The sequence below is a fragment of the Papio anubis genome, chromosome 3, assembly GCF_008728515.1.
Source record: "Papio anubis isolate 15944 chromosome 3, Panubis1.0, whole genome shotgun sequence".
Classification (NCBI taxonomy): domain Eukaryota; kingdom Metazoa; phylum Chordata; class Mammalia; order Primates; family Cercopithecidae; genus Papio; species Papio anubis.
In genome coordinates this window covers 182,273,879-182,296,849 of record NC_044978.1, presented here as the reverse complement: position 1 = coordinate 182,296,849, position 22,971 = coordinate 182,273,879, and the positions used below count along the sequence as shown (strand labels likewise).

Sequence of the window (22,971 nt, the reverse complement as noted above, 5' to 3'; positions counted from 1 at the left end):
GTGATTGCTCTACCCTCAAGAACTCTGCTCATGCCTCGCAGTCCTGAAATAGGTTTAGACTGATTATTGGGCCTGATTGGGAGGCTTTAGGGGAGAAGCCTTGTTCTGTGCCCCAGAAGACTGGAGACTGCTGGAGTGGGGAGAACATAGTGTGTCCTCCATTCAGGAGTGTCTAGCATCAGGGGCCCCCACGGTGGTCCACGGCTCTGAGACCTCCCATTGAGATTCACTGGAGGCCTCTGGGACCCCTTCCTGAGTTTTCAGGGTACTCTCCATCCCAGGCTCTTGCCCTCTGACCTTGCAAGTGGTCTGGATCCAGACTTGAGGCCCAGCTGATCCTTAGAGGCTGATGTCATAGGCCCTGCTCAGCAACCAGTCCCACCTCGAGGGACCGCCTCCTGGTGCTTTCTACACCGCACCCATTTTACAGAGCAGCTCACAGATGTGTGTTGAGGCTCACTGGCTGGCTGCTTGTTGAAGGGACGGCAGTAGTTCACCTGTTCTGTCCCGTAGCAGGTCCAACCCGGAGGCCTGTGCTGGGGCAGCCACCCTGCTAAAGACCAGGGCATCTGCCCTCACGTGCTTGTTATTGGTCCACATATTGACAAGACACCCATGTTGGATTTAGATCGGCTCTGAGAGGACGCCAGCTGGCCAGTGTGTGCCAGCAAGTGTCCTGATGGAGTCAGTCTCCCCACTTCTGCAGTGCAGCCCCGCAACTCACTCCAGACATTGGACTGTAGGACCCACCATGAGGTGGCTGCTGGGTGCTGCTCCTGACATACACATGGAGAAGGATGTTAAATAATTTTTACTTGAATTGTCAAATGAAATTTTTAGTAACATACCAATGTTAAATTTGTATCATAATTTTTAAGTTTTTCAAAAGGTAATTTTCCTGTTAATAATATTGTGAAAAATAATTTACACTTGGGGAGTACTTTTCTGTTTCTCTAGGAGAAATGCTTTTGCCAGAGTTTCTCATAAGCCCCAGCATTTCTAAAGGTTGGTGGTGGATGGAGCTGTGCTCCTGACGCTGATGACTCCCATCTGCTTTCTGAACACAAAGAACAGTTTCCATTTGTGCCCCTAGAGGATGTATGTATACATCACTACTCAAAGGCAGTCTTCACTTGGGATGAAAATTAATTTTCCATCAATTTGGACAGTGAGTCATTTGCTCTGTCCCACTAGTGAAAATATAGGGCACTTTTGTTTATCTGCTAGGGTGGGAAGAAGGAATTTCTGTTTCTTTTACTACACATTTCTTTTTGTGGTGCCATCACAGCTCATTGCAGCCTCGACCTCCTGGCTTCAAGCGATTCTCACCTCAGCTTCCCAAATAGCTGGGACCACAGTCGTGCGCCACCACATCCAGCTAATTTTGATACTTTTTGTAGAGAGAGGGTTTTGCCGTGTTGCCCAGGCTGCTTTCGAACTCCTAGGATCACAGGTGTGAGCCGCTACACATTTCTTACATTCCCTGTTCAGGTGAATGCATTAGCCTTCGCCTGGAAAGGTGGCCAGAGTTCTGGCGGCACGTGTGCAGCCTCAGTACTGCCCAGGCAGGCTGTGGTATTGGTTACGTCATCCATTCCTCCAGGCAGCATGATGCCCTGCCGCACCTGTGAAGGGGTAGCTGGCTCCCTGGATGTGTGCTTTGCAGCTGCTTTGCCCTTGGTTACTGTGTTTAGCACCAGGTCAAAGGCTATGGGGAATTTTTTGTTAACTACCACCCCCCCACCCAAAAAAGTAAGCATATACTTTAGTAAATAGATGAAGTTTAACAATCCTGTAGAGTAAGAGAATTGGAGGTGGGTGTGTGTTAAGTTCTGATGTATTACAGCCTCTTCAGAGTTTATGTTCCATATGTGATTCGTTTTTAAAATTATCTTAGTTTTTCTGTATGACTTAAGTTTTAGCACTCACTGTAGTCTTAAACTGCCTTCTTTTCGCATTGGCAGCTGGAGGAGAAAGCTCGCCTGGAAGCAGAGGCCAGGGCCCGGGAGCACCTGCACCTCCAGGAGGAGCAGAGGCGGCGGGAGGAGGAGGAGGAGGAAGAAGAGGAGGAGCGTTTCAAGGAGGAGTTTCAGCGGCTTCAGGAGCTTCAGAAGCTAAGAGCTGTAAAAAAGAAGAAGAAGGAGAGGCCAAGTAAAGACTGCCCCAAGTTGGACATGCTCACTGGAAATTTCCAGGCAGCAACAGAGTCTGTCCCTAACTCTGAAAACATCCACAATGGCTCACTAGAGCAAACTGAAGCACCAGAAACCTCTTCTCAGTCCCCCTCCAGGCATATGAACCACTCAGAGCCCAGGCCAGGGCTAGGGGCTGAGGGGGATGCTGCAGACCCCGTCATCACCAGAGACTCCAAATTTCTCCTCCCCAAGGAGGTGAATGGGAAGCAGCATGAGCCACTCTCTTTTTTCTTTGACATCATGCAGCACCATAAAGAGGGAAATGGCAAGCAGAAGCTGAGGCAGACCAGCAAGGCCAGCAGCGAGCCAGCAAGGAGGCCCACGGAGCCGCCCAAGGCCACAGAGGGGCAGCCCAAGCCTCGGGCCCAGACTGAGTCAAAGGCTAAGGTGGTTGATCTCACATCCATCACAGAGCAGAAAAGAGAGGAGAGAAAAGTCAACAGTAATAACAATAACAAAAAGCAGCTGAACCACATCAAGGAAGAAAAGTCAAACCCAACCCCTTTGGAGCCCACCTCTCCCAGCGAGCATCAGAACAACAAGCTGGTGCTGGCAGAGTCCCCTCAGCCAAAGGGCAAGAACAAGAAAAATAAGAAGAAGAAAGGAGACAGAGTCAACAATTCAATTGGTAAATACAGAATAGCGGGAAGGTATTTCTGAGCGGTGCCTGGTTTTCCACGTGTGATGTGCTAGTATGGGAAAACACCTGGTTTGGCGTGCTCTCGCCATGTGGCCTCCCTCCTGTAGAAAAGAGCGTAGAGGGGCCGGGCATGGTGGCTTGCACCTGTAATCCCAGCACTGTGGGAGGCCAAGGTGGGCAGATCACCAGAGGTCAAGAGTTCGAGACCAGCCTGGCCCTGTGAAACCCTGTCTCTACTAAAAATACCCCCAAAAATTAGCTGGGCTTGGTGGCGTGCCTGTAGTCCCAGCTACTCGGGGAGGCTGAGGCAGGAGAATCGCTTGAACCCAGGAGGCAGAGGTTGCAGTGAGCCAAGATTGGGCCATTGCACTCCAGCCGGGTGACAGAGGGAGACTCCATCTCAAAAAAAAAAAAAAAAAGTAGAGGATTTCTACCCCCTGTAGTTCCCCAACATCAGTATTTCCCATGTTTGCTTCGTCATTCTCTCTCCCTCTCTCTCTTATTTTTCTGGACAGAATGCGAGTCACTTCATACATGACACCCCTTTAATCTAAAATACTTCTGTGTATATTTCCTCAAGATAAGGACACTTGGACACATAAAACCACAGTACAGTGATCAAAATGAAGAAGTTGACACTGATCCAGTGCTATTCTCTAATGGTACACCTTACTCATGTTTCTCCAGTTGTCCCTTTGACATCCTTTATAGCAAAAACAAAAAGCTCTGTTGTTTCTCCTGACGTGGGATCCAGTCCAGGATCTCCTGTCATATCTCTTTAGTTTCCTTTCCTTTGGATCGGTTTCTCTGTTTTTCATGACCTTGACTTTTTTGAAGAGTGCAACCCATTTATTTTTTTAGAGTAACCCTTGGTCAGGGTGTATGTCCCATGTCTTCCCATCAGATTCAGATTCCATGTTTTGGGCAGCAACACCATTGATGTGACCAGTCCCTGCTGGTGTATCCCACCAGGAGTGGATGATGCTGTCTGTCCCTTCACTGGGGACGGGAACTCTGATCCTGGGTTGAGCTGGTCTGCCCATTTTCACTACGGTCAAGTTAGTATTTCTCCTTTGATAATTAGTAAGTGTCTTATGGGGAGACGAGTATCCCGTTTTTATTGAACATTCACCAACTAGTTGTAGCATCCATTAATGATTCTTGCCTGAAATGTTTATTACTGTGTTGTCATATGGTGATTTTTTTTTTTTTTTTTTGAGATGGAGTTTCGCTCTTGTTGCCCAGGCTGGAGTGTAATGGCGTGATCTTAGCTCACCACAACTCCCACCTCCCAGGTTCAAGCGATTCTCCTGCCTTAGCCTCTTGAGTAAATGGGATTACAGGCATGCACCACCACACCCGGCTAATTTTGTGTAGTAGAGGTGGGATTTCACCATGTTGGTCAGGCTGGTCTCAAACTCCCGACCTCAGGTGGTCCGCCCGCCTCAGCCTCCCAAAGTGCCAGGATTACAGGCGTGAGCCACCGCCACCGCCCCCAATGGTGATTTTTCTAATATTATTCTTTCTGTATTTGTTACCTGCCATTCAACTGTAGGAAGAGCTTTCCAACCCCATGTTTTTTTTTTTTTTCATTTAGTTATATCAGGATGGATTCAAGAATTTTTACTTGATGCTATAGATTAGAATCTTTTACAAACGCTATTTATGTTGCTGTTCTGATTGTCTGAGATTCAGTCAGTGGGAGACCCTCGGAATGGCTTTTTCCTTAGATGGTTTGAGGTGGCCCTACCAGCCTTTAAGCACTTTATACTTTCTGTCATGGTTCGATGCTCTGGGATCATCTCATGTCTTCTCTCTCCCAGCCCTGAACCAGCCGTTTCTCCAAGGAGCCCTATTCTTTCTTGAACAGTGGTATTCAGAAACCCAGACCTGGACACTGCCATACAGCATTGCTTCTAGGCCCTCTCAGTCAGCAGAGCGGGAGGAGTGGGGGTGTGAGCGTGTGCACATGAGCACCTGCCACCTACACACACAGAGATGTCTATTTTATGTAATTGCTATGTACAGGCTGTGCGTTCCCACAGATATCCCAGCCCCACTCCTGTGCTACAGCAGGTGTTCTCCCTTCCCCCGCCCACCTTTGTAACTCCTTAGATAGTAAGAACCTGGACCCCATCATCCACGGTGCCTTAGTGACTTGCCGAGTCCTACAACACAGGTAAAGGGTTCAGAAGTGCCTGCCTTGACCCTGATGGGAAACTCTGGGCATGCTTTTGGTATTTGTTCAGTTCTTTGTGTCTTTAGCTAACTCAGGGTGTGGTGATAACACTGAATTTACAAATGGCTTAAATTAGTTCTTTGCACCTTTAGTACAATTATGCTACTCATTTAAAACATATCTGATTGCATTTTTCCATTTGTATTCCATTTTGTTTTCTCCCCTACCCAATCCCTCTTTTTTTTTTTTTTACCTACTCCCTGTAAGTAACTAATCAGTTTCTTATTTGCTTTTCTTTTTTACGTAAAAGGTAGTATATTACAGATTTAATATTGAGTTTTGGATTTTTTTCTACTTAATATATTCTGGGAATCACTGCACATCAGTTCATAGAGATTGTCCTCATTCTTTCTACAGCTACACAGTACTCCATTTAAAGTGTACTCTGATTTCTTCAGTCACTCCTCTGTGTGCGAGCATTTAGGTTGTTTCTAATGCTTTGGTTTTTTGTTTTTGTTTCTGTTTTGAGGTGGAGTCTCACTCTGTCATCTAGGCTGGAGTGCAGTGGCACAATCTTGGCTCACTGCATCCTCCACCCCCTAGGTTGAAGCAGTTCCCTCAGCCTCCCAAGTAGCCGAAATTACAGGCAGGTGCCACCATACCCGGCTTATTTTTGTATTTTTAATAGAGATGAGGTTTCACCATGTTGGCCAGACTGGCCTTGAACTCCTGACCTCAAGTGACCTGGGACTACAGGTATAAGCCACCGTGCCTGGCCTCAGTGCTTTGTTTTAATCATTACACCCAGTGCTACAGTGAGTACTTGTGTGCATATGTATTTCCATATTGTTTGGAGGTGCTTCCTTGGAGCATTTTCCCAGAAGGGAGAGGGCTGGGTCAAAAGGTAAGTGTGTTCCCTGTGTGGTGGCTCATGCCTGTAATCCCAATACTTTGGGAAGCCAAGGCAGAAGGATTACCTGAGATCAGGAATGTAAGACCAGCCTGGGCAAAATAGCAAGACCCCGTCTCTACTTAAAAAAAAAAAAAAAAAAAAAAGACACTTAGCTGAGCGTGGTGACGCACGCCTGTAGTCCCAGCTACTCGGTAGGCTGAGGCAGGAGAATCACTCGAGCCCAGGAGTTTGAGGCTGCAGTGAGTCATGATTGCACCACTGCACTCCAGCCTGGGTGACAGAGTGAGACCCTGTCTCTTAAAAAAAAATTTAAAGCAGCCGGGCACAGTGGCTCACTCCTGTTATCCCAACACGTTGGGAGGCTGGGGTGGGCGGATCACGAGGTCAGGAGATCGAGACCATGCTGGCCAACATGAAACCCCTTCTCTACTAAAAATACAAAAATTAGGTGGGCATGGTGGCTCATGCCTATAATCCCAGCTACTTGGGAGGTTGAGGCAGGATAATCACTTGAACCGGGGAGGTAGAGGTTGCAGTGAGCCAAGATCACACCAGTGCACTCCAGCCTGGCAACAGAATGAGACTCTGTCTCAAAGAAAAAAAAAAATTTAAGGCTGGGCACAGTGGCTCATATCCATAATCCCAGCAGTTTGAGAGGCCAAGGCAGGCAGATCACTTGAGGTCAGAAGTTCGAGGCCAGCCTGGCCAACATGTGGAAAGAACCCTGTCTCTACTAAAAATACAAAAATTAGTCGGGTGTGGTGGTGCTCACCTATAGTCTCAGCTACTGGAGACACCGATGCAGGAGGATCACCTGAGCCCAGGAGACGGAAGTTGCAGTGAGTCAAGATCACGCCACTGCATTCCAGTCTGGGCGACAGAGCAAGACCCTATCTCTAAAACAAAATAAAATAAAAATTTTTAAAAAGGTAAGTGCTTTCATAGTTTTTTTGCTAGCTACGTCCAAGTTCTCCAAACCTTCCAGTCAGCCCACCCACCAGCAGCATCTGAGTGCCTGTTTGGCCACAGCCTTGCTTACAGAGTATGTTGTCAGGCTTTTTAACTTTTGCCAATCCATTAGCTGCAGTAAGCCCTCAGTGTAGTTTTCATTTGCATTTTTCTCTAATTACAATGAGGTCAATATTATTAAGGTCTATTTCTTTTTGTGTGTATGAATTTTCTTTTCATATCTATTTCTCATTTCTTACTAGGTTTTTGGCCTTTTCCCTTTGGTATTTAAGAATTTTTTATACGGTAGGGACATTAACCTTTTACTCATGCAGTGTATGCTGCAGACATTCTCTCTCAGTTCGTAAGTTGTCTTTGACTTTATGTATGCTGTTCAGTCAGGAAATGTTCTTCCTTTTATGTGGTCAGCTTCTTGATTTGTTAGTGCCTCTGGATTTTGAATAATTGTTAGAAAGCTTTACCCTAACATTGTGGTTAAAGAGGAACACACCCATGCTGCCTTCCAGTATCTGTGTAGTTTCATTTTTTTTCATTTATATCCCTAATATGTTTGGAAATTTTTCTTCTGTGTGGTGTGAAATATTGATCCAATTTCTCTTTTTCCAAATGGTTAACGGGTTGTCCCAGCACATTATTATTATTTATTCTTTTTTTGGGGGGGTGGGTATAGGGTCTCGCTCTCTCACCAAGGCTAGAGTGTGGTGGTGTGGTCATAGCTCACTGCAGCCTTGAACTCCTGGGTTCAAGTGATTCTCCCGCCTCAGCCTCCTGAGTAGCTGGGACTACAGGCATGTGCCACCATGTTGGCAAATTTTTTTTTTTTTTCCTTCTTTTAGTAAAAACAGGGTCTTACTACATTGCCTTAGCTGGCTCTAACTCCTGGGCTAAAGCAATCTTCCTGCCTCAGCCTCCCACAGTGCTGGGATTACAGACGTGAGCCACCATGCCCGGCCTTAGCACCAGTTATTATAAAGTTCATCCTGGACCAGGTGTGAGTGTGATGGCTCATGCCTGTGATCCCAGCACTTTGGAGGGCCAAAGCAGGAGGATCACTTGAGCCCAGGAGTTTGAGACTAGCCTGGGCAACATAGTGAGACCCCATCTCTACAGATATTTTTTTTAAAAACAGCAGGGCATGGTGGTGCACACCAGTAATCTCAACCACTTGGAAGGCTGAGGCAGGAGGATCACTTGAGCCCAGGAGTTTGAGATTACAGTGAGCTATAATTGTGCCATTGCACTCCAGACTGGTCTATAGTGAGACCTTGTTTCTACAAAAACAAAAAAAAAAATGATAAAATCATCTTGTTCCAGTGATTCAAGATGCCACCTTTGTCTTACAATAAATTCCTTCCTTTCCCTTTCCCTTTCCCTTTCCCTTTCCCTTTCCCTTTTTGAGACAGAGTTTCACTCCTTTTGCCCAGGCTGGACTACAGCGGCATGATCTCAGCTCACTGCAACCTCCACCTCCTGGGTTCAAGCAATTCTCCTGCCTCTACCTCCCAAGTAGCTGGGATTACAGCCATGCACCACCACGCCTGGCTAATTTTGTATTTTTAGTAAAAACGGGGTTTCTCCTTGTTGGTCAGGCTGGTCTCAAATTTCCAATCTCAGGTGATCTGCCTGCCTTGGCCTCCCAAAGTCCTGGGATTGCAGGCGTGAGCCACTGTTCCCGGCCTGTCCTACAGTAAATTTCAATATTCACTTGGGTCTGTTTCTGGAATTTCTCTTCCTTTCCTCTCTGTTTACTTGTGTCATTATTACATTTAGTTATTTTTAGAGGCTCTACGTGTTTTAATATCTTGTAGTGCTATTCTCTCCTAATAGCTTTTCCAGCTCAGTATTTCCCAGGCTATTTCTTGTTTGTATTTCCATATGAACTTTAGCGTCAATGTGCCTGGCTCCATTTTAAAAAAAAACTTGTTGGGGCTGGGTGTGGTGACTCACACCTGTAATCCCAGCACTTTGGGAGGCCTGGGTGGACGGATCACCTGAGGTCAGGAGTTGGAGATCAGCCTGGCCAATGAGACGGTGAAACACCGTCTCTGCTAAAGATAAAAAAATTAGCCAGGCGTGGTGGCGAGCGCCTGTGGTCCCAGCTACTTGGGAGACTGAGACGGGAGAATTGCGTGAACCCGGGATCCAGAGGCTGCAGTGAACCAAGGTTGCTCCACTGCACTCCAGCCAGGGCAAGAGTGAGAGTCTATCTGCCCCCACAGAAAAGCAAAACTGGTTGGTATCTTTATTGGAATTGCATTGTACTTGTGTGTTAATTTAGGGAGAATTGATGTTTTTATGATATTGAGCATTTCTTCCAAGAACAAGAGATGTTTTTCCATTTGTTCAAGTTTACTTTCAGGTCACTCAGGAATATTTTAAATTTTCTCTTATGTATTTTTCACATTTCTTACTAAGTTTATTTCTCAGCATTTAATCACCTTTGTTTTTAATTTAAATGGAGTTTCTCCACCATTATATTTTCTAATTCTGAACTATCCAGTGCAGTAGCCACTAGTCACATGTTATTGTCAAGCACTTGAAATGCGGCCAGTTCAAATTGAGAAGTGTTACAAGTGTAAAATATACACTGGATTTTGAAAACCTAGTGTGAATTAAAAACAGTGAAATATCTCAGTATAATTTTTAATATTGGTTACATGTCTAAATCATACTATTTTGGATATATTTAATTAAATATATTACTGCAATTAATTTCACCTGTTTCTTTAAAAAAGTTTTTTTTAATGTGGCTTTTAGAAAAATCTTATGTGTGTGGCTCAGACTCAGATTCTCTCTCTCTCTCTCTCTCTCTCTTTCTTTCTTTCGTTCTTTCTTTCGAGGCAGAGTCTCACTCCATCACCCAGGCGGGAGTGCAGTGGCGCAATCTCGGCTCACTGCAACCTCCGTCTCACTGCGGCCTCTACCTCCCAGGTTCAACTCCACCTCTCGGGTTCAAGCAGTTCTCATGCCCCACCCTCTCGAGTAGCTGGAATTATAGGTGCCACACGAGTACACTCATTTAATTTTTGTATTTTCAGTAGAGACCAGGTTTTACTATGTTGGCCAGGCTAGTCTCGAACTCCTGACTTCAAGTGATCCTCCAACCTTAGCCTCCCAAAGTGCTGGGATTACAGGCATGAGCCACTGTGCCCAGTCTCAGATTGTATTTCTGTTGGATAGTGCTGCCCTACCTGGTTATTTGTGTGTGAAAGCTATTGATTTATATATGTATGATTGATTGATTGATTTTGAGATGGAGTTTCACTCGTTGCCCAGACTGGAGTGCAGTGGTGCATTCTTGGCTCACTGCAACCTCTGCCTCCCAGGTTCAAGTGATTCTGCTGCCTCAGCCTCCCAAGTAGCTAGAATTACAGGCAAGCAAAACCACGCCCAACTAATTTTTTATATTTAGTAGAGACAGAGTTTTACCATGTTGGTCAAGTTGGTCTCGAACTCCTGACCTCAGGCGATCCACCCATCTTGGCCTCCCAAAGTTCTGGGATTACAGGTGTGAGCCACCACGCCCGGTTGTATGTTTATTTTTTTATTTTTATTTATTTTTATTTTTATTTATTTTTTGAGATGGAGTTTCACTCTTGTCACCCAGGCTGGAGCGCAATGGTGCGATCTTGGCTCACTGCAGCCTCCGCCTTCTGGGTTCAAGCTATTCTCCTGCCTTGGCCTCCCAAGTAGGTGGACTATAGGCGCACACCACCACGCCCAGTTGGTTTTTGTATTTTTGGTAGAGATGGGGTTTCACCATGTTGGCTAGGCAGGTCTCAAACTCCTGACCTCAAGTGATCTGCCCTCCTTGACCTCCCAAAGTGCTAGAATTACAGATGTTAGCCACCTCGCCCTGCCTATATGTTAGGTTTATATCTTCTACTTTACTGAATTGTTCTATTGCTTGAGTCTTACTGTTGATTCTCTGGGGTTTTCCAGGCATTCTATTACATATGTGTACAAATAGAGAAAGCTTTACCTCTACTTTTTCAATTCTTATGCCTCTAATTGTTTTCTTTTACTTAACTGCATCTTTTCTGATCTTAACAGAAATGTCTCTGGTGTTTCCACATTAAGTAAGATGTTGGCTTTAGGTTTATATATTATAAGATAATTATTTGAAATTGGCCACATTAAAAAAATTTAATGTTAAAAAAATATCCAGCGATTCCTCATCTCTTGAGTGTTTTTCGTTAGGAATGGGTGTTAAACTTTAAAGGTTTTCTAGCATCTGTGGAGATAACCATGATGTTTCTTCTTAGACGTATTAATATGGTGTTTTATGTTATTTGATTTTTAAGTATGAACTGAACTTGAATTCCTGCAATAAAGCTCACTTGATTGTGGTATATTCTTTTGTTTTGGAATCTGTTTACACTATTTAATATATTTACACCTATATTATTTTTAGGAGAGATGAGTCTGTGACTTCCGTTTTTGTTCCGTCTGTATTATCTTTGAGTGTCAATATTATACTTGCCTCATAAAAAGAATTAGGAAGTTTTTGGCTGGGCACAGTGGCTCATGCCTGTAATCCCAGCATTTTGGAAAGCTGAGGGGGGTGCAGATCACGAGGTCAGGCGTTTGAGACCAGCCTGGCCAACATGGTGAAAACCCATCTCTACATTTTCAGTGATCTGGAACAGTTCACTCTGGGACCATCCAGGCTTTAAAGGTTTGATAGAAATCCCTTTGCAGGCCCCGTGGACTTGGTGTGTTTTCTGTGGTCCTTGCTAGCAGTCTTCTCTCCTCTCTGGAAATTATTCTATCTCTAGTGAGGTTAATTATGGTAAACCATCTTTCTGTAGTAAATTATTCTTTTCAACTAGATTTTCAAATTTATTTACATAGATGTGTGCAAGGTAGGCTCATCATAGTTTTAAATTTCTTTGCAATGACTATTTTCACCTGTCATTTCTTAGTTTGTATATTTTTCCTTTCTCCCTGTTTTGCCTAAGTTAATGGTTTGTGTATTTTGTTAGTTTCTTAAAATCTTATTAATTTATTATTTAGGTTTACTGTTTTTCTTTTTTTTTTTTTTTTTTTCCGAGATGGAGTCTCGCTCTGTTGCCCAGGCTGAAGTGCAGTGGTGCCATCTCAGCTCACTGAGCTCCGCCTCCCGGGTTCACGCCATTCTCCTGCCTCAGCCTCCCCAGTAACTGGGACTACAGGTGCCCGCCACCACGCCTGGTAACTTTTTTGTATTTTTAGTAGAGACGGAGTTTCACCATGTTAGCCAGGATGGTCTCCATCTCCTGACCTCGTGATCCAGCCGCCTTGGCCTCCCAAAGTGCTGGGATTACAGGTGGGAGCCACCGCACCCAGCCTACTGTTTTTCTTTACCTCCTTCCTTTCTTTTTTATTTTTTATTTTAAGACAGAGTCTCACTCATTGCCCAGGCTGAAGTGCAGTGGCACAATCACGGCTCACTGCAGCCTCAACTTCCCCAGGCTCGGGTGATCTTCCCCCGCCACCTTCTCAAGTAGCTGGTACCACAGGTGGGCACCATCACACTCAGCTAATTTTTTTTGTAGTGTTTGTAGGAACAGCATTTCGCCAGATTGCCCAGCCTGGTCTCAAACTCCTGGGCTCAAGCCATCCGCCCACCTAGGCCTCCCAAAGTGCAGGATTACAGGCATAAACCACCGTGCCCAGCCTACCTCGTTAATTTCTGCTTTCGTCTTTATTTTCTTTCTGTGTTTTCTTTGGTTTTACTTTGTTGGGGTTTTTTCTAACTTTTTAATTTAGAAATTTAGTTCATTTTGTTTTTTTCTTCCACGTTTATTGATAAAAGTGTTCAGCACATGGAACTTTCCTCTGATCTTTTTCTTAGCCATATCCCATAGAGTCTGATAGATAAACAAAGTTTTGTTTGATTTGTTTTTGAGATGGAGTCTCTTTCTGTCACCCGGACTGGAGTGCAGTGGCACAATCTCAGCTCACTACAACCTCTGCCTGCTGGGTTCAAGCAGTTCTCCTGTCTCAGCCTCCCGAGTACCTGGGATTACAGGCATGCGCCACCACGCCCGGCTAATTTTTGTATTTTTAGTAGAGACGAAGTTTCACCATATTGGTCAGGCTGGTCTTGAACTCCTGACCTCATGTGATCCACCTGCCTTGGCCTCCTAAAGTGCTGAGATTACTGGTGTGAGCCACCACCCCCAGCCTCCATTATTTTTTTAAAGAAATTCTGGGCTGGGCGCCATGGCTCATGCCTGTAATCCCAGCACTTTGGGAGGCCGAAGCAGGCCGATCTCTTGAGGTCAGGAGTTCAGAAACCCCGTATTTACTACTAAAAATACAAAAATTAGCTGGGTGTGGTGGCACGTGCCTGTAGTCCCAGCTACTGGGGAGGCTGAGGCAGGAGAATCGCTCGAACTTGGGAGGCAGAGGTTGGGGTGAGCTGAGATTGTGCCACTGCACTCCAGCCTGGGAGACAGAGTGAGACTCCATCTCCAAAAAAAAGAAATTCTGTGATTTCCATGTGTTTTTTTCTTTCACTCGATAGTGTAATAGGCAGCTTTTAAGTTTCCAGGTAGGAGAAACTTTTTTATTGTTAATAATTTATAGGTTTTTTTCATTGCGATCAGAGAATATTGTTTTTCTGTTTTGCAAAACCTATTGATACTTTCTGAGGCCCAGTGTATGTCAGCTTTTGTAACTCCTCCATGTGTACTTGATAGAAGTGTATTTTCTTGGGTCTTGGTATAGAGTTCACTGTGAGTGTGTATATATGTACATATGTATTTACATATGGAGATACATACATGTATACACCTCCATGATACATTAATTCTGTTGTTTAGGTCTTCTGTATATCCTTATTTTGTGTCCTCATGGCCTGTCTTCTGTGGCTTCTTATTACTATTATTATTATTTTATTATTATTATTTTTTTTTTCTGAGACAGAGTTTCATTCTGTCTCCCAGGCTGGAGTGCAGTGGCACGATCTCGGCTCACTGCAAACTCCGCCTCCCGGGTTCACGCCAGTCTCCTGCCTCAGCCTCCCAAGTAGCTGGGACTACAGGCGCCCACCACCTCGCCCGGCTAAATTTTTGTATTTTTGGTAGAGACAGGGTTTTACCATGTTAGCCAGAATGTTCTCGATCTCCTGACCTCGTGATCCGCCCGCCTTGACCTCCCAAAGTGCTGGGATTACAGGCGTGAGCCACCGCGCCCGGCCCTATGGCTTATTATTAATACGTTTCTGTTTTTCTTGCATTTCCTGTTTCTGTGTGGTTTGGTGCACATTCCTGTGATATACTCTTAGTTATTTGTGGCTTTTTGTGTTGAGAAGCGGCCACCTTCTGGTTGTGCTTTGTGCCTGTGGCCTGAGTCCTGCTCTGTCTGCATTGTGATTGCTGCCCCTGCTCTCTTCGGCCCATTTGCCTGATGAGGCAGCCTTGTCCTTGGCCCTTTGTTTCCAGCCTTTTCCTGAGTGCCTTGGGTTTAGGTCGTTCTCCTGTGTGAAGCACACCTGAGGTTTGCTTTGTGAGCCAAATTGAAAATCTTCTCTTCAGTCAGTTAAGCCCATTCACACTTAGTGATATAACTATGTGGTTGGTCTCAACCCTGTCATTATTTTATAATTTCTGTATTTTATATTTACTGTGTGTTTTTCGTGTGTGTGTGTGGGTGGGTTGTGGGTTTTTTTGCTTTTTAATTTCTAAAAATATTTTGGGGCCAGGCATGGCTCACGCCCGTAATCCCAGCACTTTGGGAGGCTGAGGCAGGCAGATCACCTGAGGTCAAGAGTTCAAGACCAGCCTGGCCAACATGGTGAAACCCCGTCTCTACTAAAAAATACAAAAATCAGCCGGGCATCATGGTGCATACCTGTAGTCTTAGCTATTTGGGAGGCTGAGGCAGGAGAACTGCTTGAACCCAGGAGGTGGAGGTTGCAGTGAGCTGAGATTGTGCCACTGCACTCCAGCCTGGGTAACAGAGCTAGACTGCCTCAAAAAAGAAAAAAAAAAAAAAAAAAAAAAATGGCCAGGCACGGTGGCTCACACCTGTAATCCCAGCACTTTGGGAGGCCGAGGCGGGCAGAGCATGAGGTCAGGAGATCAAGACCATCCTGGCCAACATGGTGAAAACCCTGTCTCTGGTACAAATACAAAAGTTAGCTGGGCGTGGTGGCGTGTGCCTGTAGTCCCAGCTTTCGGGAGGCTGAGGCAGAAGAATCGCTTGAACCCAGGAGGTGAAGGTTGCAGTGAGCTGAGATCATGCCACTGAACTCCAGCTTGGCAATAGAGCAAGACTCCATATCAGAAAATTTTTAAAAAATTGAGGTATTAGGAAAATTGGTGCTTTTCTCCTAGTGCATTCCTATAGACTTGCATACCCCACTCATGCTCCTGGGGTCTGAGTTCCCTGTGTACCCCCTCGTGTCCTGCTGTGTTGGCATTAGGAGGTCCTCTGACACCCACTCATTGCCTCCACAGCAGGCAGTGAGTGGATTCCATTCTTTGTGTTTTGCTCTTTTCCTGTCTCCCTGCCTCTCCTCTTCCCATTTATTTATTTATTTATTTTTATTTATTTTTTTTTTTGAGATGGAGTCTCGCTCTGTCGCCCAGGCTGGAGTGCAGTGGCCGGATCTCAGCTCACTGCAAGCTCCGCCTCCCGGGTTCACGCCATTCTTCTACCTCAGCCTCCCGAGTAGCTGGGACTACAGGCGCCCACCACCACGCCTGGCTAATTTTTTGTATTTTTATTAGAGACGGGGTTTCACCGTGGTCTCAATCTCCTTACCTCGTGATCTGCCCTCCTCGGCCTCCCAAAGTGCTGGGATTACAGGCGTGAGCCACCGCACCCAGCCCCATTTTTCGTTTGTGTTGTTTCTGCTCTGTCAGAACACACGATATTCTTAAGTACACAGTTTACTACAACAGGGCTCCCGCTTGCTTCTGCTGAGTGTTCCCAGGAGTCTTCAGGTTGGTGAAGCTCATCCTCAGGCAGTGGCCTTGAGTAGGGCCACAGAATTCCCTGAGCTCTGGAGAAGTAAGCTTTGGCCTGTTGTATTGTCAATGAACAGATAGTTTGGTTGGATATAAAATCCTTGGATCAACTGATTTCTCCTGTTTAATATAGTGTGGTGGTTGTAAAAAATTTCTTCCTGATACCAAATTGGTTAAAGTTGTGTTTCATATTTTTCTTACACCAAGATTTTATAGACTGATTATTCTAGCTCTAGTCAGGAAAAGAGAATATTATTAGAAATCTCTGGGCCGGGCGCGGTGGCTCAAGCCTGTAATCCCAGCACTTTGGGAGGCCGAGACGGGCGGATCACGAGGTCAGGAGATCGAGACCATCCTGGCTAACACGGTGAAACCCCGTCTCTACTAAAAATTACAAAAAACTAGCCGGGTGAGGTGGTGGGCGCCTGTAGTCCCAGCTACTCGGGAGGCTGAGGCAGGAGAATGGCGTGAACCCGGGAGGCGGAGCTTGCGGTGAGCCGAGATCTGGCCACTGCACCCCAGCCTGGGCGACAGAGCGAGACTCCGCCTCAAAAAAAAAAAAAAAAAAGAAATCTCTTTATTATGACAGCACTTCCAGCAGGCATGCCAGCTCTGTTTCCTTCTCAAGTTGGAGCTGTTTTCTTCTAGAACTTCTTGTGGGTGGCTGCTGACATCATGCTTTCTTAGATCTTCACTTTTTGTACATCTGGAAATGCTCCGGCCTCCTCTCACCCTTGCTTGTGCATCAGTTTCCTGGGTCAGTGGACAGTGTTCTGTGCTTGCTTTCTGCTGCTTGAGTTTTTAAAAATGGAGACTCAGAATGCTTTCCCATACCCTGAAGCACCTCTCTGTACAAACATGTGGAGCCTGCTGTGGCTGGGGGCTGTCCTCACTCTCCAGTCACATCCGCTATTCTGTGCCAGGATTGAGCCATTGACTGCATTTCCTTTAACCTAATCTTTCCCTTCCTCCTAAGTGTAGGTTACTGAAGGTTGACTTTCCCAGGCCGTTCCCTGAGCACACCCAGCCTTCATTCCTAAACCACCCAGTCCCCAGTGGCACCAGTGACTGTGGCCTCCGCCCCGCTCTGTGCCCTCAGGGATACAGTTGGGATCCGAGTAGCCAAGGCTGTCATAGAGCAGGTCCTTAGAGGAGACTTGTAAGTGACATTTCTGTGAACAAACACATTTGAAAGCACTTGCCTGGTGCTGTGTGAGTCGTCAAAAATATTAGCTATTGGCCGGGCGCGGTGGCTCAAGCCTGTAATCCCAGCACTTTGGGAGGCCGAGACTGGCGGATCACGAGGTCAGGAGATCGAGACCATCCTGGCTAACACGGTGAAACCCTGTCTCTACTAAAAATGCAAAAAAACTAGCCGGGCGAGGTGGCGGGCGCCTGTAGTCCCAGCTACTCGGGAGGCTGAGGCAGGAGAATGGCGTAAACCCAGGAGGCGGAGCTTGCAGTGAGCTGAGATCCGGCCACTGCACTCCAGCCTGGGCGACAGAGCGAGACTCTGTCTCAAACAAACAAACAAACAAAATATTAGCTATTATGCAAGTAAAACATGCCTCATGCTACCATGGCAATTCCCCAGTGGTAGAAAGAAATGGAGTGTTTATTAAAGGTTCTGAAAAATTGTCCCGTGTTGAGGACTGCGGGGAAATGGAGACTCACCTTTAACAAAGAAATGTCAGTGGTTCCTGTCCTCTTTGTTCACATTGATGGGGCTGGATGCTAGGTGCACTGCATCCCCCACCCCATCCCAGCCCAGATATGTGCTGCTGGAGTCACTTTGATACTCAAGGCTCAGATAAGGCCCCGGGAAGGTGCTCAAGATTGAATTAGATGAGTGACCCGAACAGAACAGAGGAGTAGAAATTCTCAAACTTCCCTGAGAGTCTAGGAAATTGAGTAATCCTTAATGATTTCCCTGCTATCCTGCCTGTTTTCAAAGATGGTTGTGTAATTGCAGCATGAAATGTAGCCTTGGTTTTTGTTTGGAACAACTTGAAAGTGTTTGACCAGGCACAGTGGCTCACACGTGTAATTCTAGCACTTTGAGAGGCCGAGGTGGGTGGATCATTTGAACCCAGGAATTCAAGACCAGCCTGGGTAACATGGTGAAACCCTGTCTCTACCAAAAATATAAAAATTACACAGGCCTGGTGGTGTGCATCTGTGATCCCAGCTATTCAGGAGGCTGAGGCAGGAGGATTGCTTGAGCCTGGGAGACGGAGGTTGCAGTGAGCCGAGATCATGCCTGGGTGACAGAGTGAGACTTCATCTAAAAGAAAAGAAAAGAAAAGTTTTGATGAAATCTCTGGATGTCATATGGGTGAGATGAATGCCTGGGAGAACCGCCTTCCTGTAGGGTTGATATCTGGGTCCTCTTCCTGTCAAGGGCACATTCGAGGGACAGCACTTTCCTTAATATGGGCCTGCCCTCTGGATAGCTTCTGCTGGCAGCTATGCTCTGCCTGACACCAGCAGAAACTTTGGGCAGTCCCTGGGCTTGCATGCAGTTTAGATTTCTGGGAATGTTCTTGCTAAAGGGCTCTCTGATGGGCTGCCTGTCATGTAATGACCAGTCACATGGGGAGTCTAGGTTCTAGCAGACATGTCTTCTAATGGGACCTGAAGCCACGGTTGCTTTGCTTAGCGGACATGTGAGTTCTGCAGTTTCCAGGTCAGACCTGGATGTTCATAAACACACCAGAGATCTGTCCTCCTTTGGCCTTCTGTAAAATCTCGTTTTAGAAAAACGTTTACAATTTTTGAAGTTGTTTAAATTGAGCGAAGCCAAATGATTTCTTCTGTTCTGATAAGATAGCCTGCTACTGTAATTTGACTTGCTGCTTCTCTTTTATTTTACAGATGATGTCTTTCTACCTAAAGATATTGACCTAGACAGTGTGGATATGGATGAGACAGAGAGGGAAGTGGAGTATTTCAAAAGGTAAATGTGGAGGCTGTGTGTCTGAAACCGTGGTGATTGTGTGCTTGCCATACATGTTTGGTTTTCTGTCTTTCCACGGCACTTCTAGTTGTCTTAGACGAAGTTACATCAAGCAAGCCATGCAACCTGGCTACTGAAGAGCCTTGTAGCAGGACAGGCCAGCCACACACACCCCTCCCCCACTCCCAGCACTCACAGTCTCACTTCTCCTCCCCCTCACATGCTAGAAAAATAGTTGATAGCAGTGGCTTCCCCCCACCCCTCCCCACCGAGGCGGTGACTCTCAAGGTGTCCTGGGCCAGCAGCGTCTCCCGGGGGATACAGGCCCCTCCCTAGACCTGCCGGATCAGATTCTGGGAAGGGGCTGGCATCTGTGTTATTGAAAGCCTTCCGGGTGACCCTCACATATGCTGATGGTTGAACACACTGGAGCAGTATGCTTTTAAGAAGAAAAGTAGCATTTTAGATACTTGCTGTTTTCCTGATGGGCAAATTTTATCAGTGCTATGTTCTATAGTGTTTTATCTACTGTGTGAATTAATGGTAACAAAATTTTGTTTTATTTTATTTTATTTTTGAGAGGGAATCTCACTCTGTCACCCAGGTTGGAGTGCAGTGGCACCATCTCAGCTCACTGCAACCTCTGCCTCTCGGGTTCAAGCAATTCTCCTGCCTCAGCCTCCGGAGTAGCTGGGATTACAGGCACCCGCCACCACACCTAGCTGATTTTTGTATTTTAGTAAAGATGGGGTTTCACCATGTTGACCAGACTGGTCTCAAACTCCTGACCTCAGGTGATGCACCTGCCTTAGCCTCCCAAAGTGCTGTGATTACAGGCGTGAGCCACCACACCCGGCCTATTTATTTCATTTTTTTATTTTTTGAGATGGAGTCTCTGTCGCCCAGGCTGGAGTGCAATGGTGTGATCTTGGCTCACTGCAATCCCCACCTCCCAGGTTCAAGCAATTCTCCTGCCTCAGCCTCCTGACTAACTAGGATTACAGGGGCCCGCCACCACGCCTGGCTAATTTTTGTATTTTTAGTGGAAATGGGGTTTTACTCTGCTGGCCAGGCAGGTCTCAAACTCTTGACTTTAAATGATCCACCCACCTCGGCCTCTCAAAGTGCTGAGATTACAGGTGTGATTAAGCATTTATTTGTATTATAATAAAAACAACAAAACTGGACTAGAGGCTGCACCTGGTGGCTCACGCCTGTAATCCCAGCACTTTGGGAGGCCAAGACAGATCACTTGAGGTCAGGAGTTCGAGACCAGCCTGGCCAACATGGTGAAACCCCATCTCTACTAAAAATACAAAAATTAGCTGGGCATGGTGATGAGTGCTTGTAGTCCCAGCTACTCAGGAGACTGAGGCAGGAGAATCGCTTGAACCTGGGAGGCAGAGGTTGCAGTGAGCCGAGATCACACTACTGCACTCCAGCCTGGGTGACAGAGAGATACTTTGTCTCAAACAAAAAAAGGTGAGGTAGGCATGCACCTGTAGTCCAAGCTACTCAGGAGACTGAGGCCAGAGGATCACTTGAACCTAGGAGTTTGAGGTTGCAGTGAACTATGATCACGCCACTGCACTCAAGCCTAGGCAACAGAGCAAGACCCTGTCTGAAAAAAAAATTTTTTTTCCCCAAAGAATAGATAGTGTTCTTTAACCACAATATATTTTAATCAGAGATTTATTATAAATCAATTTTTAAATCACAGAATATTTGGAAATCTAAAAGTATAGAAGTTTAAATAACTCATGAGTCAAGTAAGAAACCAGTCTTTTTTTTTTTTTTTTTTTTTTTTTTTTTTGAGACAGAGTCTCAGTCTGTTGTCCACACTGGAGTGCAGTGGTGTGATCTCCACTCACCGCAACCTCCGCCTCCCGCGTTCAGGTGATTCTCTTGCCTCAGCCTTCCAAGTAGCTGGGATTACAGGCGCCCACCACCATGCCCAGCTAATTTTTTTTATTTTTAGTAAAAATGAGGTTTCACCATGTTGGCCAGGCTAGTCTCGAACTCCTGACCTCAGGTGATCCACCCGCCTCAGCCTCCCAAAGTGCTGGGATTACAGGTGTGAACCACCATACCCAGAGAGTCAAAATTTTTAAATACATAGAACTAAAAGATAATTAAAACAGTGCATATGGAAACCTGTGGGATGCCGAAAAAAGTTAACTTTTTAGAGCTGTTTATATAAGGCTATAATTGCCTAAATTCGTTTTTAAAAATCCTGGAACATAATGAGTTAAAGATTTCCCTTGAGAAATTAGGAACAGAACAACAGAATAAACCCAAAGAATATATAAAGAAGGAGATAAGGGAGATAATTAAATAGAAAACAAAGACTTGGTAGAGAAGATCAACAAAGCTAAAATTTGATTGATTGAAAACACCAAATCTTTAGGAGACAGATTAAGAATAATAGGGGGAAAAAGACACAAAATATAGCATAATTAGATGGAAGAAGAATTAGGATGTTGATAATTATCAAAGTCAGGTGATGGCTATGTTCATTATACTGTACTATCTGTTTTTGTGTGTGTTTGAAAATGTCTGTAATTAAAGAACAAAAAAATAAAAACAGTTTTGGCTGGGTGCTGTGGCTCATGCCTGTAATCCTAGCACGTTGGGAAGCCACTTGAGGTCAGTTCAAGACCAGCCTGGGCAACATGATGAAATCCTGTCTCTACAAAAAATACAAAAAAATTAGCCAGACGTGGTGGCATGCGCCTATAGTCCCAGCTACTCAGGAGGCTGAGGTGGGAGGATGGCTTGAGCCCGAGAGGTGGAGGTTGCAGTGAACCAAGATTGTGCATCTACCCTCCAACCTGGGTGACAAGAGCCCTGTCTCAAAAAAAAAAATTTTTTTTTTTAATTTTGTAAATATATAAGTGAAAAGGAGGAAATAACTACAGATACTGGAGAGATTAAAATAAGAGAACACTGGGAACAACTTCATTACAATTGACTTTAAAACTATGAAATGCAAAATCAACCCAAGGTAAAAATAGCCTGAATGGTCCAATAACTACTAAAGAAATGAAAACAATAGCTGTAAGTCTCAGTGAGAAAACTACATTTTAACAGTTTTACCGAGAATTCTACCAAACTTTCAGACTTTCAAAGAATGAATTATCCAGTCGTGAGCAGACTCTACCAGTGAATTTAAATGAGTGAGACAGCACACACACAAGTGAATACTCCCTACTTTGTCTTACAAGACAAGTAAAATTTTGATACCAAAATCTGCCCAAAACAATACCAGATAAAAGGAAAAATCACAGGTTTGTCTCGCTCATATTAGATGCAAAAATCCTAAAGAAAATATTTTCCAGGAGGCTGAGGCTCCAGGAGAATCGCTTGAACCCAGGAGGCAGAGGTTGCAGTGAGCCAAGATCATGCCATTGCACTCGAGCCTGGGCAACTAGAGCAAGACTCCCATCTCAAAAATATTATCATACCTACATCGATGTAATTAAAAAAAAAAAAATTAATATACCAAATCCAGCAGCAGTGTATTTTAGAAAGCAGTATACCATGATCAAATTGGTTTATCCCAGGAACGCAAATAGTGTTTCATATTAGAAAATTCACAGGCCGGGCGCGGTGGCTCACGCCTGTAATCCCAGCACTTTGGGAGGCCGAAGTAGGTGGATCACCTGAGGTCGGGAGTTCAAGACCAGCCTGATAACATGGAGAAACCCCCGCCTCTACTAAAAAATACAAAATTAGCCGGGTGGTGGCACATGCCTGTAATCCCAGCCACTTGGGAGGCTGAGGCAGGAGAATCGCTGGAACCCGGAGGCTGAGGCTGGGCGGTGAGCCGAGATCACGCCACTGCACTCTAGCCTGGGCAAAAAGAGCAAAACTCTGTCTCAAAAAAAAAAAAAAAAAAAAAAGAAAAAAAAGAAAATTCACTTTATTGGCCAGGCGTGGTGGCTCACGCCTATAATCCCAGCACTTTGGAGGCTGAGGCGGGCGGATCACCTGAGGTTGGGAGTTTGAGACCAGCCTGACCAACATGGGGAAACCCCGTCTCTACTAAAAATACAAAATAAGCCAGGCGTCGTAGCGCATGCCTGTAATCCCAGCTACTCGGGAGGCTGAGGCAGGAGAATCACTTGAACCTGGGAGGCGGAGGTTGCAGTGAACAAAG

At 45.4% G+C, this 22,971-nt stretch overlaps 1 protein-coding gene across 6 annotated transcripts in view; it reads left to right on the top strand.

Moving 5' to 3' along the window:
* The window catches only part of FAM193A (family with sequence similarity 193 member A), a 198,337-nt gene that overhangs the window by 161,187 nt on the left and 14,179 nt on the right, over window positions 1-22,971 (top strand). For all 6 annotated transcript variants that reach the window (XM_021938200.2, XM_017955690.3, XM_021938199.2 and 3 more), the window contains 2 exons: window positions 1,965-2,823; window positions 18,731-18,812. In XM_021938200.2, the coding sequence (XP_021793892.1) occupies window positions 1,965-2,823; window positions 18,731-18,812 (941 nt within the window). The remainder of the gene's footprint in view (window positions 1-1,964; window positions 2,824-18,730; window positions 18,813-22,971) is intronic.